Source organism: Linepithema humile, chromosome 5 (genome assembly GCF_040581485.1).
Source record: "Linepithema humile isolate Giens D197 chromosome 5, Lhum_UNIL_v1.0, whole genome shotgun sequence".
Taxonomy (NCBI): Eukaryota; Metazoa; Arthropoda; class Insecta; order Hymenoptera; family Formicidae; genus Linepithema; species Linepithema humile.
In genome coordinates, this window is record NC_090132.1 from 25,954,500 (window position 1) to 25,969,957 (window position 15,458).

Here is a 15,458-nt window from a genome sequence, read left to right on the forward strand (position 1 = left end):
GCTTGTACGCATTGATGCATTTGTGTGTCCAATAGGAAATGGTTACTCAACAATTGCGCAATTAAACACGGTTGCACGCTGTTCTATGTAGTGAATGTAATCATTGATCACGATAACAAATTGTCAGTTTCCTTACATATAAACCGGTTTCGAGCACCGTCATACGAAGATAAAGAAAGAATCCGCTAGGTCATAAATTTACATTAATGTGGTTAAGAAAAGGAAAGCGAGGATTTGAAGTATGAGTCTTATGAAAAATTCAAATCAGGTTATCCTAGATGATCAGTTGCAACACTTTATTGAGACTGAGACGAAAAAGCAAGAATTTCAGGTCAGTTTGTTTGTGCAAGTAAATTTTAATAAATTAGATTTATACATGTATAATATATACATGTATTTATACATTGTATATTTTTAATACTTAACGAACGCGATGACTCTGTATCTTTGTTAACTCATTACCTATAATCTACAACTTTATCGAGTAATAAATGAACTTCCAATTCCGCATATAATTTACATAATACATGAGAGTACTTGTTAACTTTTATCATTTTTTTTCTTTTTGGATTCATTTTCTGTAACAAATAGTGATGCTTATTGAATATTCTTTTTTTAAGAACAATGCATAAATTACACAATTTATATTTTCAGCGGTTAGTACATGAGTTAACAGGTATTTGTTGGGAGACTTGTATGGATAAGCCATCGCTACGCTTGGAACCTAAAGTTCACAAGTGTTTTGTGAATTGTGTCGAGAGATTCATCGACACTACTAATTATATCACAAATAGAATAGAACGTGTTGCTACAAGTATACAGCCTGAATCAGATAGCATAGAATGATTGCATCATTCTGAAGATGGATGTATCTATATTTCTCTTCTATAAGTTATAGAATGTTGGTAATATATTTATATATGAACTGACAAACAGTTATAAACATTTCATCATGTTTTCAAGCATTCGGGGATTTTTAAATCGCCACAAACGGAAGTTTATAATCGGAGGTGTTATTGTTAGCAGTGTTGTTTTTCTGACACGTTACACACAACGTAAGCTTAGGGAATGGCAAGAAAAAGAAATAAGAATGTTAATGGAGAGAACAAAGAAATTACAGTACTATGAGAGCACAGAGAGGTCATGCAATCAAATGATATCGTCTCTAACAACAACTTTAAGAAACTCTGTGATTAAAGAAAATGATACAGAAACCATCATAAATCAGCTTAAGGATGGCTCTGCTAATAAAGTAACATCCTGGAGTCAATTGAAAGTGTTAGCGATTACACGATCAACTGTAATAATTTATTCATACACAATGCTAGTTACCTTTCTTAGAATTCAGCTCAATTTGATTAGCGGGCATATGTATAAAAATACGCAGAATATGGACAATACTATTGGAAATGAAGTGCAAGAAAGATACATGGCAGTTTCTAGTTATTTTATATATGAAGGTGTGAAGAATTTGAGCAGTTTTATAAAAAGCAAAGTTGAAGAGGTGACAGCGTTGTTGGCTTTGACAAAGCAGTTAACACTGAGAGATCTGGAACAAGTTTTTTGGGCAATTACATCTTCCGTATCTACTGATGTCTCGAGAGATCCTGTAAAGAATTGTACATATTACATGTTTCAACAAGAGGTTGAAAACAGAGAGACATCTACGTACTCAAAATTAATTGATCAGATGTTAGATATATTGGAAAGTGAGGAAGTACAGGATTTAATGCAAAAAAACATCAGAAGTGGATTCGCTTTGTTAATAGATCACGTATCTGCATACTTCGGTGATGCTTCCGAAATCGATGATGTACACAATGCACGAAACGGGACACTGTTTTCAGGAGAGTCGAGTAAAAATACACCAAACTTGTTAGGAGCCACTACAAGTAATGTGTCACCCAAATTTGTAGACGTTAATAAAACTACGATGGCCTTGGCAAAAATTATTCCTATTCTAAATGGACAGATTCCGGATAATCCAACATCAAAGGATGTAGCGGCAGATTGGCTCCAATGTCTGATATTAAATAACGAATTGAAAATGCTTGGAGCAAATGTTTACGAAGCAGTTAGCTAATTACAAAATTACAGTCCAGTCAATATTATGGGGATTATCAAACGGAAGGATTATTTTATGATATATGTATAATGTAGCAGTATGCAACAATGTAATTTTACTTGAGTTTCATATGAATTTCTTATCGTTCTCAGATATGCTTTTTGATCTGCACAAAATTAGATGAATCTTCACATTAAAACACCAAGCGTTTGACAATTTTGTTTTCTTGCTAATATTTACACCTCGCAAAGGAAACATGATAATCGAGCAGACACATGATTGTACATTAGAACATTTATACTTTACTCCTACTACATCAAACTGATATTTATCTGTTTAAAGTTATATAGCGTTTTATAGCGGTGTGGCATTTTTGAATAAAAAACTTAATATTGTAATAAAAATTCATTGTTTTGATATTGTAATAAAAATTCATTGTTTTGATATTGTAATAAAGTTTTATTGCTATCACTAATTTTACATGAAGTTTCTGTTTACACATTTTAAATACATTACATTTCAATTCTGATTAGCTTGAAAGAGCACAATAATAGATTAAAATTCGTTAATGAAAATGCAATATTGAAAAAATTGCAAGCTAATTATTTCCATAACTTCTTGATCGACATATTTTTCTCAGAATCTTTCTGCATAACTTTTGCTACTGCCATCTCAAAATCTTCCTGAGTTACATGAACACGACGTTCTCTGAGAGCATACATTCCAGCTTCTGTGCAAACACCCTGTAATATAAATAATATACATATATTTACATTAAAATATACATGTAATTATTTAAATTATTATGTGCTATGAGATATGATAATTTTTCATTTTTTACTTTATAATAAAATGAAAAATATATATATAGAAAAAAGCTTAAAAATTTGCTGTAGATTTAAGATAGAAATATAATGTGGACTTAAATCTCTACATATACTATTTATTAACATTTAAACTTTTTAAGCGTTTTTTAAATAAAATATCTTATTCAAAATACGAAAAATTAGAATATTTGATACAATTATTCTACGCCATATAATTACCTTAACTTCTGCTCCTGACGCACCAGGCATAAGTTCAGCTATCTTTCTCAAATTTATTCCACGTGTCAAATTCATTTTTCTAGAATGGATTTTTAAGATGTCCAGTCTAGCCTCTTCATTTGGAGGTGGAAATTCAATCTTACGATCGATACGTCCGGGACGTAATAATGCCGGATCTAAGATATCAATTCTGTTTGTTGCCATAATAACTTTTATATTTTTTGTTGCTTCAAAACCATCCAATTGATTAAGCAATTCTAACATTGTTCGTTGAACCTAAAAATATAAGTTGTATAATAAAAATTAAATCTACTTGTGCGTCTTTGCCATACATACTTCACTATCGCCACCAGACCCAGATTCAATTCGAGAACTTCCAATAGAGTCAATCTCGTCCATGAATATTATGGATGGTGCGTGTTCTCTAGCCATCACGAAAAGTTCACGAACCATACGCGAACCTTCTCCGATGAATTTTTGAACCAATTCAGATCCAGATACACGAATAAAAGTGCACTCCGTGTGATGCGCGACTGCTCTTGCAAGCAAGGTCTTACCAGTACCTAAAAATCATTGAGATGAAAATTATGGTGGAAATATAATATGAAATGATTCATATTTTCAATTTTTTAACAATGTAATAGATTGCTACCTGGCGGTCCGTACAACAGTACACCTTTAGGTTGCGCAATTCCGAGGGCGTCAAACAATTCTGGATGTTTGACTGGTAACTCTATGACTTCTTTTATTTCCTTTATTTGTTTATCCAAACCTCCAACCATTTCGTATGTAGAATCCGGTACTTTTTCCACCATCATAAGAGAGACAAGCGGATCAACTTTATTTGGCAATATCTTATGTAGAGTGTAACTTTCATTGCGCAAAGCTACACGCGAGTTTGGTGTCACATCATTGATATCAATATTCTTGTCTATGTCTACCACAAATTTTCCTTCGGGATGTACTTTGACTAAAACTTTTTTCTTATCCATAGGTTTAACTACTTCGCCTACATAAGAGCCCTGTTCTTGTAAGAGTTGCAACTCTTCTCGCAACATACGAACTGTAAAAAATATTATGATTAAACATTAGATCTATTTTCGTATGTGATAAAATTATATTAAAGTTTTATCAATTTTGCACATAAGTAATCATATTTATATCACTAACATAGGTACCTTTTGCATTAAGCTCATTGCGCTGTGCTTGCAATCTTCTTAAATTTTGGCTTTTCTCAGCAACAATTAATTGTAATTCCTCGATCTTCGTAATATAATATGGTTTAAAACCTTCCCCCTTGGCATTCTTCTCATCAATATCCATCTGAAAAATGTTCGAATATTTAAGTTATAAACAAATTTTCAGTTCTCATAGTAATAATAATTAAAAACGTTTTTTACCTTATTTGTGAGCGTCATGATTGACCCAAAAGTAATGAACGCTCTAGATAAATATTTAATGTATTTTCATTTAATGCAAAAGATGATGCAAGATGCAACTTAAAAGTAACTTATAACCTTATTTCTCTCTCAAAATTCGCAGAGTCGATTGCTTTTCGCTTATCATCCATAGAAGCGACATTAAGCTTGCTTTTCATGTTCTATAAAGTTTGGGTATAGTTTCCACAAAAACACAATTCATTTACTGTATTAACCAATAAGGCATGAGACGTGATCAGCATAAGACGTCATATTATTGGATCACTAAATGCGCATAATGCATATGTACAAGAAAATAAACCAATCGTGTGTCGCAAATGCCGTGTTGCTTCGAAACGAGTCGTACATCTACATCGACGACGTTTCCGCGGCATAAATATGTAAATACAGTATGGCCGAAAGAAGCGGAAGCTTTCTTACTTTCTCGAATGTTACTTCGTTATGCGTTTGAGAGAGTTGTAACATTTCATTGTTGGATTCAGTCTCGTGAATTTATGAACTCTCAAGCGAAATGACGTAAACGTTCCCCGAAATCTTTTGTAGTGTATTTCGACTGGTTTGATGAGAATGTCATTCGGTTGCCACTGAAGAAAGAGGGAGAGAAAGAAAGAGAAGAAAGATGTTGTGTTTATATCTCGGCGACTAGGACACTTTCGTGAACTCTGAGTACAGGGCGAGGATGGAATGCAACGAACGGAAGCATCAGTGTACAAATTGACGCTATGCCGCGGCAATCTTACACCGCGTGCCCAGACGTTTCGCTTGTTGACGATGTCAAAGCTGTAGGTACTGTCATGGACACAGATGTAGAGCTTGGCAAAAGTGAAGGGTGCGAAACTATCCCGGGGTGCTCCGGTTACTCTAGCATGGTACACAGTAAGAAAGTCATTAAACATGCCTTACGACAGCAAGCCAAACGGCGTAGGAAGAACACGACAATAGCGGCTGGCAATTCTCGCACATTGCCTAGGATTGTTGTCAAACCGTTACCACCACCGCCGCCAAACGATCCACCATCTCCAGTTAATAATGTGCAACACATCAATACTGGTAGTTGTGATACTGTAACATACTTACTCTACTTATATTTTGTTTCTTATTCGGTGCGGAGTGAGTCAGTAAGATATGATAATTTTTTAAAAGGTTATTTATTAAATTATAAGATGCGAATTTGTAACATTTCCTTTATCCAATGGTACGATAAACAAATGCAATTTAATTTTGGCCATGTTGTCACGGTTGCGATAAATACATAAAAGCACATGGTTATTCATATAGTTAATGCTTTAGAATTAACACGTGAAAGAGATCTTGGACACGTAAAATACTCATATCTTATCGACTCACTCTGTAGAATTTTTTGGTATTATAGCTATATGTCCTGTAAATCAGAATTTGGAACAGCATAGCTATTCTTTCTTTAATTGATATCATTTCCCAATGATATCTAATTGATAAATGATTCATTTATCAGTATTTTATCTAGAAAATGTGTAGATAAGTGGGTAGAAATAAGATATTTAGTACAAAGTAAAAAGATAGATAAAATTTTAGTTTTTGATGATATACATGTGTTTACTTATTCATCATATATTACCTTGATTTAATAAATTTTTTTATTGTCAAGTTATATATAAAAAGATACTAATTATAAAGATATATTTATAATGCTAAAATATTTTTTGTTTATGATAGAAATTTTTATGAAAACTAATATATAATTGTAACTTAATATTTATTTTCTTAATTTAATTTAATAATTTTATAAGATAATTTAGTTTTTGTACAATTATCTTCTTCAGGAATAATTAGAAAAAAGATAATTAGCTAATGATATTTTAATATACAGTTTCATGTCTTACGACTGATGTGATAATAAAATAATTCTCAAATATTTTGCACAATTATAGCAGCGGAAGAACCTGCTGCCACAATGAGAGAAGTTTTGGCTAGTTTACCTGGATTTAGTTTGAAGTCAAGTCGCAGACGATCTACAAAGAGATTGTCAGCAACTGCGCAATTAGAAGCTGGTCTTGTAGATTTGGAATCACCAGCAAGCATATTAGCAAGTACAAGCTTACGTGCTCTATTAAATAGGCATACATTTCAAGGTTTACCTCCACTGTATCAACGGAAACTTGCGCAACTTCTACCTGCTGTAGATAGACAGGTAGTTCTCATAACTTCTTCGCACTCTTTACGCTGTGCGATTCAAAAATTGTTTAGAAATTTCAAATATATGCTACGATTTAATTTGTGCTATTTTGTTACGTTATTTTCAGGATGCTGCTATCTCTGGATTAAACAATGAATTCTTCGCAAGAGCTTGTCTAGAATGGCGGAAACGTTTAGCCGAAGGAGAATTCACTCCTGAAAATCAGCAACGCCTGAAAATGGAAGCGGAGCGGGATAAGAATAAGTTAGATCCATGGAAAGTGAAACACTTCGAACCGATATGGGGCGAAAAACGAGAACCTAAACTCAAATCGAGTCTCCATTATATCACCGAGTCACGTTCTAGTGGTGCAGTGACACGTTCGAGTTTAAGACTTCGTCTGGAGTCTAATGTGGATATCCCTGCATCGGAACATGCTGTCTGTCCTATCGTGATGACAGAAGATAAGGTCGACACCAGCTGCAAGACCGAAATCAGTATAAAGAGTTCCGATTTGGCTAATTCTGAAGAAGCGCAACAAAATCTACTGCCTTTGGATTATAATGCATTACCGGAGCACTTGACTGACGAGAAACACTTGGACGATCCTCTGCAGATAAGTTCTGTAGATGTGGCGGAAGATATTCAAATGCATGAAAGTAAAGCCGAAGAAATTGACAAGATCACGGATATTTGTGAGAAGCAGGATATAGCTGAAGTTAGCGACATTACGAGGCAAGTTTGTCAAGAAAACATCTCGAATATCTACGACGAAGAAACGGATTTCTCCTCCGGCGAGAAGAATTTGCAACCTGTAGAAAATAATGTAATAGAAGCGTCGGAGGAAGACACTGTGTTATTGCCGGATGATAATTCGTCGCCCAGATCTAATGAACAGATAGAGCGCGCGTCGCATACGTCCGCGGATTCAATTTCGCAGTTATCCAACGAATATATATCGCAAACATCCATAGATCAAATTTCTCAAATCTCGAAAGAACAGATCTCGCAAATATCTAACGATCAAATTTATCAAATATCGGATTGCGAGACCACGAGTATCCTTGACAATTCATCGCCGCAAGATCAAGTCAGGCCCGCGGATATCGTCATGGAGGACACCAGTCTGATGAACAGCGATCAAACTGAAGTAACACAGGCTTCGCATGAGAATCCGGCGGACAGCGAATCTCACATTCCAGAAGAAATGGAAATTGACAGCGAAACTTTGCAGCGTATTCACGAACTCGAGGTAAGTCAGAGTTTTGGTATATCGTGAATTATCAACAAATTGCAAATGTGTCTTGCGCGAAATCGGTTCGATAAATAACTCGAGAGCTTTTCAGAAAAGATATCACGCAACTGTCTATTTGTCCGTTTTACTCACGATGACTTTCGGACTGTTTCTTTCGTTGTCGATCGTTTAGATTCCCGAACGACTCGATCGTGATTCTTTGCCCGATTGAGCGTCGAGTTCGGTCGATGTTCGGACGGTAGACCATTAAAATAATATGTGAATCCGTACTGAAACCATATTGAGACAGCGAACGCACAGAAATAGACATTGCCTTTGTTACTGACAATGGCATTAATTATATTTCAGGTACGGGGAGAAATGCGCGAAATGTATGAAGAGATTTCGGGATGTCCGGAAGAGATAATATACCCCATTCTTGAGGGAATGGAAATGGCTTCGACCAATGCGGAAGTAACGGAGTCGCAAGTTGTATCCGGACAAACTGAAGACACTAGGGAAACAGACATAAATGCCGGTAACGAAGATGAAGCTCTTCGGGAGGCGAATAATTATGTCTGCTCTGAAATGCTAGAATGCAGCTGGACGGTGGATCCGACTGTTAACAATATCAGTAACAACAATAACAGGGTAAGCATATTATTTATCGAGCGTTTTGATCAACTGAAGACGAGTGTAAGTAAAGTAAATGAGATATCGCGCTGCGTATGCCACGCGAAATCTAAGATTAAGATGATTTAATCTTACTTATCGTTCTCGTTCATATTTCGAAATTTTATATTTATATTCTTTATCTTTGTGCAAAGGCGCAAGAGGAGCTGCAGGTACCCTGGCCTTTGGTGGCAGCTGCGCTCGACGGATCTGTAGCGGCTAATATCACAGTAACAACGCAGGATGAGTGCAGCGAAACCTCGACGACGACCGACTCTACGAGTGGTTCGCAGCAATTTATTAACGCGGATACTAATGTAGAATCCGTCAACTGTATTCAGTTGCCGGTTGTTCAAGGAGCCGCGTTTCAATCGGACGGCTTAGCCATCGGCACGCCGGGAAACAGTTGCGTGATGAAGAGCTTGCAGTCGCAGAGTCCGCCGATTATCGCGTTTCCGCAGCTGCAGTCCATCAGATTCGTGCAGACCAACTTCAGTCCGGAGCAGGAGACGGCATCCTCGCTGACAAACAACTCGCCCGCGATCTCGGCCCAACTTCAGCCCCAGCCAAGCGCCGCCCCTCAGGTTAACATGATACGAACGCAGGATACCAACACTCAACTAAGTGCTCAAAACGGCAATGCACGTAATAACGTGAATCAGAACACCATCGCGACGCAGGGTCAAGTGCAAAATGCTCTCCCGACTGCAATGGGAGTGCAGCCTCAGAATCGCGCGCAGAACGCGATCGTTATTCAACACCAAACTACAACGTCTGCCCGACAAATTGCAGCGGCTGTGCATCAACAGCAACCGCAGCAGCAGCAGCAGCAACAACAACAGCAGCAGCAGCAGCAGCAGCAGCAGCAGCAACAACAACAACAACAACAATATGCTGGACCATCCATAACTGTCTCATCGCGACCATCACGTGTATCGAATCAAGGCAGCCAAAGAGGCTCACGGAGCAGTAATAAAGAACAAGGTGGAGGTAGATCGAGAAGTTCTACGAAAGAACCTCCGGGTGCTGTCAATTTGGAGCGCAGTTATCAGATATGTCAAGCGGTAAATTAATTCAATATGCAATCTGGAATTATATATAAAATTCGTAAAATTACATTATTTAATTTCGTTATTTAATATTACATAATATATCAAACATATTATTTAATATTATTTAATTTTAATTAAATAAGCGTTATTTAAATTTAGAAGAGTATTGCTATAAAAATATATAAATTATCGGTGTGTGCGATTCGTGTTACGAAGAAACGCTGATATTACTTTAGGTCATACAAAGCTCACCGAATAGAGATCAATTGAAAGCCCATTTAAAGCCACCACCTAGTTTGCTCGCTAAAGGAGATGGTGCATTTACAACTAGTAAATCTGGCGGACGCACCCTGACGACAGTCAAACCTCAGAAAACGCAGCAAGCGATACAAAATAAACAAGCTCAAAATAAGACGCAAGCCGTCATGCTGAGACATGTATTCCCTACAGCGCGTCAGGCTACATCAACGGAGGTACGTTATTAAATTACATTTTGAACTACTTAGATTTTATTCTCTGCCGTACGCGACACGTATAATTTAAGGGTAAAGTATGTTAATCTTCCTGTGAAACTGACAATTTTATGAGAGATGTACAAGTAAAATGCCGGTAAATTTTATGCAATACGCTTAGAAGAAAGTATGATAAAATTCTATAAAATTTGAATAAAATTACAATAAATTTTTTAGAGGCAAAGAAGACAAATAATTAAAATACACAGTTTTTGCTATAAATATAAATATATATCTTTAATTTGACACTTTGACTTTTAATGTTTCTCTTATATGAAATGTACTGGACACTTGGACGTATGTGCATACTATTTTATCCTTTTTTTGTGTGTACAGTGCTAATCTTGCGGGTCGCTTGTGATGATCTCTGTATCATACAGGTACCTAAATAAACAAATCTTTACATTAGTTTTGGGTTTCTAAATGCAGTAGAGATAGTGTGACTTTACTTGTCAGACGCAACAACATAGCGACGTATAATGCTACCAAAATGTATTCATTTATATTAACGAGGATGAACAGATGTATTTTTTTTTACAAAATTAGACGGACTTGCCATATTATAATTGAAATGTAACTTGTACCTTCGTGGACAAAATTAACTTGAATGTGAAACATCAGTTCAAGTTGCATTAAACGTTCGTGCAATCGAATCCTTTTAAAGTTGACCGAACGAACATTCATATTATAAATTCTCTCATTTTCATTGCAATAGTGCTGAGAAGTAAAACAAGAGAGAAATAGTGTTTACAGAGTTTCAACTGGTCTGCAATAAAGAGCGGTCAACTTTTAAAGGGGGTGAATTTCTGTGAAATTTGACGGTAGCGATTTTATCACTCACATTTTCGATGCTTTGTAGGTTACAGAAAGCACTCCTATAGCGCAGCTTGGTTCCACCACCAGCAACGGTCTCGGGCAATACATACTTGTACAAAGAACGGGAGTCGGAGACAGTGCGCCAAGAGCGTCATCCGCTCCTCCAGTACCGCCGCAGATCGCAGGGATGGGCGTTGGGGTCCATTTGGTGCGAGGGAGACCGGCGAGCGCCGGGGAGGGTTCTCACCAGGCGGTTACCCTGAAAGCGAGAGGCGCGGATAGTAGAGTGACGGGCGGCGCGGAACCCGGTGCACCCGGTATGATAATTGGCGGCGATCCTCCACCACCCTGTGAATGTAATATGCGTGGAGCCATGGTAATTTGTCGGCAGTGTGGTGCCTTCTGCCATGATGATTGCATCGGGCCTCAACGTATCTGTGCTACCTGCCTCATACGTTAATCATTCTTCATCCAACCATACGTGTATAAATTTCAATCCGTTATAAGATAAGAGTGCTCGACATTCGGTCGGTGGATCGTCAGGAAAATATCTAAACATGTTAATGTATTCAGAAATTTACTGTAACACAATATTGTAAGGTCCCTTGCAGAGAATTTTGGTAATGTGTTTAGAAATGCGAACAAAATTGTGCGACAAAATGTGATGAAAAAAATTGGAGGCCAAATTTCCACGACAGTAGTATTGAGCATAGCTTGTTTTAGTAAATTTTAAATAAATGTTATCTACTTGACTAAGTTCGCATAAAATTATTTAATCTGAAAATTATGTCTAGCACTCTTATATTAACGGAAGTTATTGCAGGATAAGGGTGATAAAGGATACAGTTGTAGGTATTGAAATATTCAATTAGCTATGCTGTACAATAGATAAGATATAAATCTTTATTTTATATTATTCTGTTGTCTTGCCTATCACTGTTTTATTAAAAATTGGTGAGTATCTCTAATGCATTGCTAACAAATAAATTATACACATTTCTAAATGGATTTTACATTCATTTATTTTTTTATCATAATAATTTTATTATAATAATTGCAGCAATTTTCCTAATTAATATATGAATTTACTAATCAAAATTTTGTTATCTTTTTGATACAATATCATTGAATAAATTGATATATTATTTATATTTACAAGATGTAAATAAAAGTATATTTAATATATCTGATTACAAGCAAAATGTTGGAGATACTTTCTGCAAAGCTTTTTACTAAAATCGTTAAACTCTAGTCTACAGTATATCTACTTATGTCATTTTTACATTTATTTATTGATAATGATTTCATATTTTTTTAGTTTTTATATTTTTTATTGCCACTTCATATTCATGATTATTACAGAAACCATTCTTCATTCATAATTATATCATGTTATTGCAATATGTGGAATGTATAATTCCATCTAATTCCAATATTTCAACTGTATTCTTGGAACCCTTGCTTAAAAGTTTAAGACATAAATCTCTTATATACCGACTCTTAATACAGTCTTCCACTAAACATCACACTCTGTAATATGTATGTTTGTTATTTATTTATTAACACGAATTTATTTTTATTATAGCTGCGTAGAGGATATTCCTGTACATGTTGATCTCGAAGCTAAACGACAAATCCTTTGTACATGCTCTCTTTTAATCATTCCTTTGGAATATAGAAACACCATTGAACTCTTTGAATCTTAATATAGCTCAGACTACCTTTTGCACATGTATTAGTACATGTTGTATGTCAAGCTAATATTGTCGGACATTGTGTACAGGAACAGTAATTTATCATGAAAATGAATAATTAAGATTAACGACTTATTGCAAATAATAGGAGAGATAACTGAATATTCATAGCTATAACATAGATATACATATGTAGCCTGTATTGTTCGATTTTATGTCACTTGGTTACAATTAATATTCTAATTAACTCTTTGATTAGACCGAGGAATGATTTATCGAGAAATCATGATTTCATCATCGGCATGATTTCGGTTATATGTTTTGGTTCAAGTTAACGAGAGCCATTTGTAGAATATTTGAAAGTATTCTAGCATTACAGTAATGATCTTTTTAGGAAACGACTAGGGACTTTGTTTTTGGAAGTCCTGATGAGATGATTATACTATTTCTAACTTGAACTATAAACATATGTTGTATTACATGCTATGACTGTACACCTGATCATTGCTGACAAACGCATACCACGGTCTAATTCATTTCGATCATTTTTATTTCTCCCTGATTTATTTAGAAATGCTTTCTTTATATAAACATAATTTATAAATCTAATTTTTTTATATAAAGATTATATAAAGAACATTTATATTACTAATGAGATACATCCATTATTTTTGTCAAACTGACGTACACGATCGATGTTACTTGCCAGCATTAATATTTGCAATCAGGCACATGCCGATGTTCGATGCTAAATTTTTAATTTAATTACAATGTACGAGGTATTTCAGATGCTTTGAATCTCTAATATCCGGATCTCATATGTTGAATGCTAAATTAAAAAGAATGGCAGCTATTATGATGTTAAGGCCCTAATAAACCTTAAAAAATTTAATTACATTACAAAAATAGATCATAGAATCTTATCAAATGGATTTTTTTAATTAGGTTCTTCAATTTGAGATTTAATCACCAAGATTTCAACGTGAAAAATTATGGTTAATAATTTTCTTTCAAATTTTCTAGCAAATTTCCTGCATATTTTTCAAGAGCAGAAGATTTAATAAACACAAATAAAATGTATCATTTTTATATACGTGTATTAATTATTTTGATATACTTATATTAATTAAATATTATTTTAGTATTTGATTAAATGAGTATATAGTATGCACGGGGGGGGTCGCATTATATATATCGGTTTGAATATTATTAATATTACAAAGAGAGGAAGAAAGAGGAAAGAAATATCATATCTTGAAAATGCAAGAGCACAATGCTATTTTCAAACAGTTGCAGTTAGTTGATGATGTTGAATTTTTAATCATTTACTCTCTCAACAATTCACAATCAAAATTGTTGATAATGCTCTGTGAACTCTCATATATTAAAGATATTTACACATTTCATATGTATCGTTAATATATGTCGGAGTTTCCAGACAAAAATTGTATCGCTGAAACTTAACGAACTTACAAACTAATATTTCAGTTTACAGTAGAAATTTTTAGATTTAAATTTTTGTTCTCGGTTTTACATAATGTGTTTTTTCAATCTTTTTTTTTATTTTTTCTCTTTCTTTTTTAACATAATAAAAAATTGACCAAAATTTTCTATTGAGGATATTTTCGAAGAATTAAAGCGTGGTTTTAAATAAAAAAGAAACATTATTTTAATATGACTTGTGTGATAATTAATCACCCGACACGTTTAATTAATTATTTTATTTGCATAAAATCTAAATATGCATAGGTTGTAGATTTAATCAATATTCGTTTTTTTAACAAATTGCCAGTTTGTGCTAGCAAACATGTATATGTAGAAATGTAAAATATTACTTACATTTTGTGTTATTGGAAAAATATATTCACTAGGTAAATAAAAAGCAGAACAAGACCGAAAAAAAAACGTGACTGAACTCAAACAAATTACGGTGTGCAGTTATAACATTAGAATACTTATTATGTACATTATATTCATTCTATCTCACACCCCCTCGATGTGTATACAATTATAATTAGACCTTCTTCTATCATTGTTACGATCATATGAAGATTTTAAACGGTTACAGGTTTTGACGCAATAATATTCTAAGTCGCACGATGAAAAGCGCATCATTTTTAAGTTTATATATATATATATACATTTTTTCAGACTTAATTTTGTTGCCATTTAATCATATTACACAAATTAATACGTGAAGGAATAAGGAGTTTTGTTCTGTTATTCCCCTGTGAAATTTATTCTGTGCGACTTAGCGTGTTATTGCCTTAGCCATTAACGTATGCTTAACGAAGTTAAGAAATACGCATTGCATTGTGTCATACTTCTCTTAAATATTTTTAATCATGTTACTTACCGATATCGATTATATATCATGTCATCGTGATTATGACGTTTATTTTTTATCAGTAATAGTAGTAATTAGTATTATTGCAATCCGATAGAAGTTACTCTGTATCCGTCGCTCAAATGTAAATAAAGTAATATACGTTTAATATGGGAAGTTGTTTAATGTGCAAATATACGTTATGTAATTAGAGCACGTTCAGTATGCATATAGAACACCGAATAGACATTTAGCATTGAATTATAACAAACGTTGACGCCATTTGTTTCATTAACGAAACTATAAGGTGAGAATTTACGAAATAATTTTGTATATTTGACTCATGTATCTTGCTCCTTTTTTATTAAAACAGAATGTATGATTTACGACAGAGAAATTAATCGTTTATAGAAAGAGAGAAAGAGAGAGAGAGAGAAAAAAAATATA

At 34.4% G+C, this 15,458-nt stretch overlaps 4 protein-coding genes across 5 annotated transcripts; 3 read left to right on the forward strand and 1 right to left on the reverse strand.

Moving 5' to 3' along the window:
• The first annotated feature begins 71 nt into the window (after window positions 1-71).
• On the forward strand, window positions 72-1,091 carry LOC105672073 (mitochondrial import inner membrane translocase subunit Tim8 A-like). Its single transcript, XM_012366784.2, has 2 exons — window positions 72-331; window positions 655-1,091. The coding sequence occupies exons 1-2, from the start codon at window positions 242-244 to the stop codon at window positions 844-846; spliced, it is 282 nt and encodes a 93-aa protein (XP_012222207.1). The 5' UTR covers window positions 72-241; the 3' UTR covers window positions 847-1,091.
• Pex3 (peroxin 3) lies at window positions 953-2,540 on the forward strand. The gene has a single exon (XM_012366772.2). The coding sequence runs from the start codon at window positions 953-955 to the stop codon at window positions 2,081-2,083; it is 1,131 nt and encodes a 376-aa protein (XP_012222195.1). The 3' UTR covers window positions 2,084-2,540.
• Rpt6 (26S proteasome regulatory subunit Rpt6) lies at window positions 2,501-4,687 on the reverse strand. Its single transcript, XM_067355195.1, has 6 exons — window positions 4,512-4,687; window positions 4,290-4,434; window positions 3,764-4,174; window positions 3,448-3,674; window positions 3,112-3,387; window positions 2,501-2,808 (listed from the first exon to the last, which is right to left on the reverse strand). The coding sequence occupies exons 1-6, from the start codon at window positions 4,527-4,529 to the stop codon at window positions 2,668-2,670; spliced, it is 1,218 nt and encodes a 405-aa protein (XP_067211296.1). The 5' UTR covers window positions 4,530-4,687; the 3' UTR covers window positions 2,501-2,667.
• A 136-nt stretch (window positions 4,688-4,823) lies between these two features.
• Window positions 4,824-15,180, forward strand: Asx (Additional sex combs). Of its 2 annotated transcripts, XM_012366906.2 has the most exons (8): window positions 4,824-5,600; window positions 6,461-6,720; window positions 6,833-7,957; window positions 8,309-8,590; window positions 8,767-9,675; window positions 9,900-10,136; window positions 10,512-10,555; window positions 11,035-11,117. In XM_012366906.2, the coding sequence occupies exons 1-7, from the start codon at window positions 5,273-5,275 to the stop codon at window positions 10,515-10,517; spliced, it is 3,147 nt and encodes a 1,048-aa protein (XP_012222329.1). In that variant the 5' UTR covers window positions 4,824-5,272; the 3' UTR covers window positions 10,518-10,555; window positions 11,035-11,117. The 2 variants fall into 2 exon arrangements, with proteins under 2 accessions (XP_012222329.1, XP_012222321.1); XM_012366898.2 differs by lacking the exon at window positions 10,512-10,555 and having other exon boundaries at window positions 11,035-15,180.
• The last annotated feature ends 278 nt before the right edge of the window (window positions 15,181-15,458 follow it).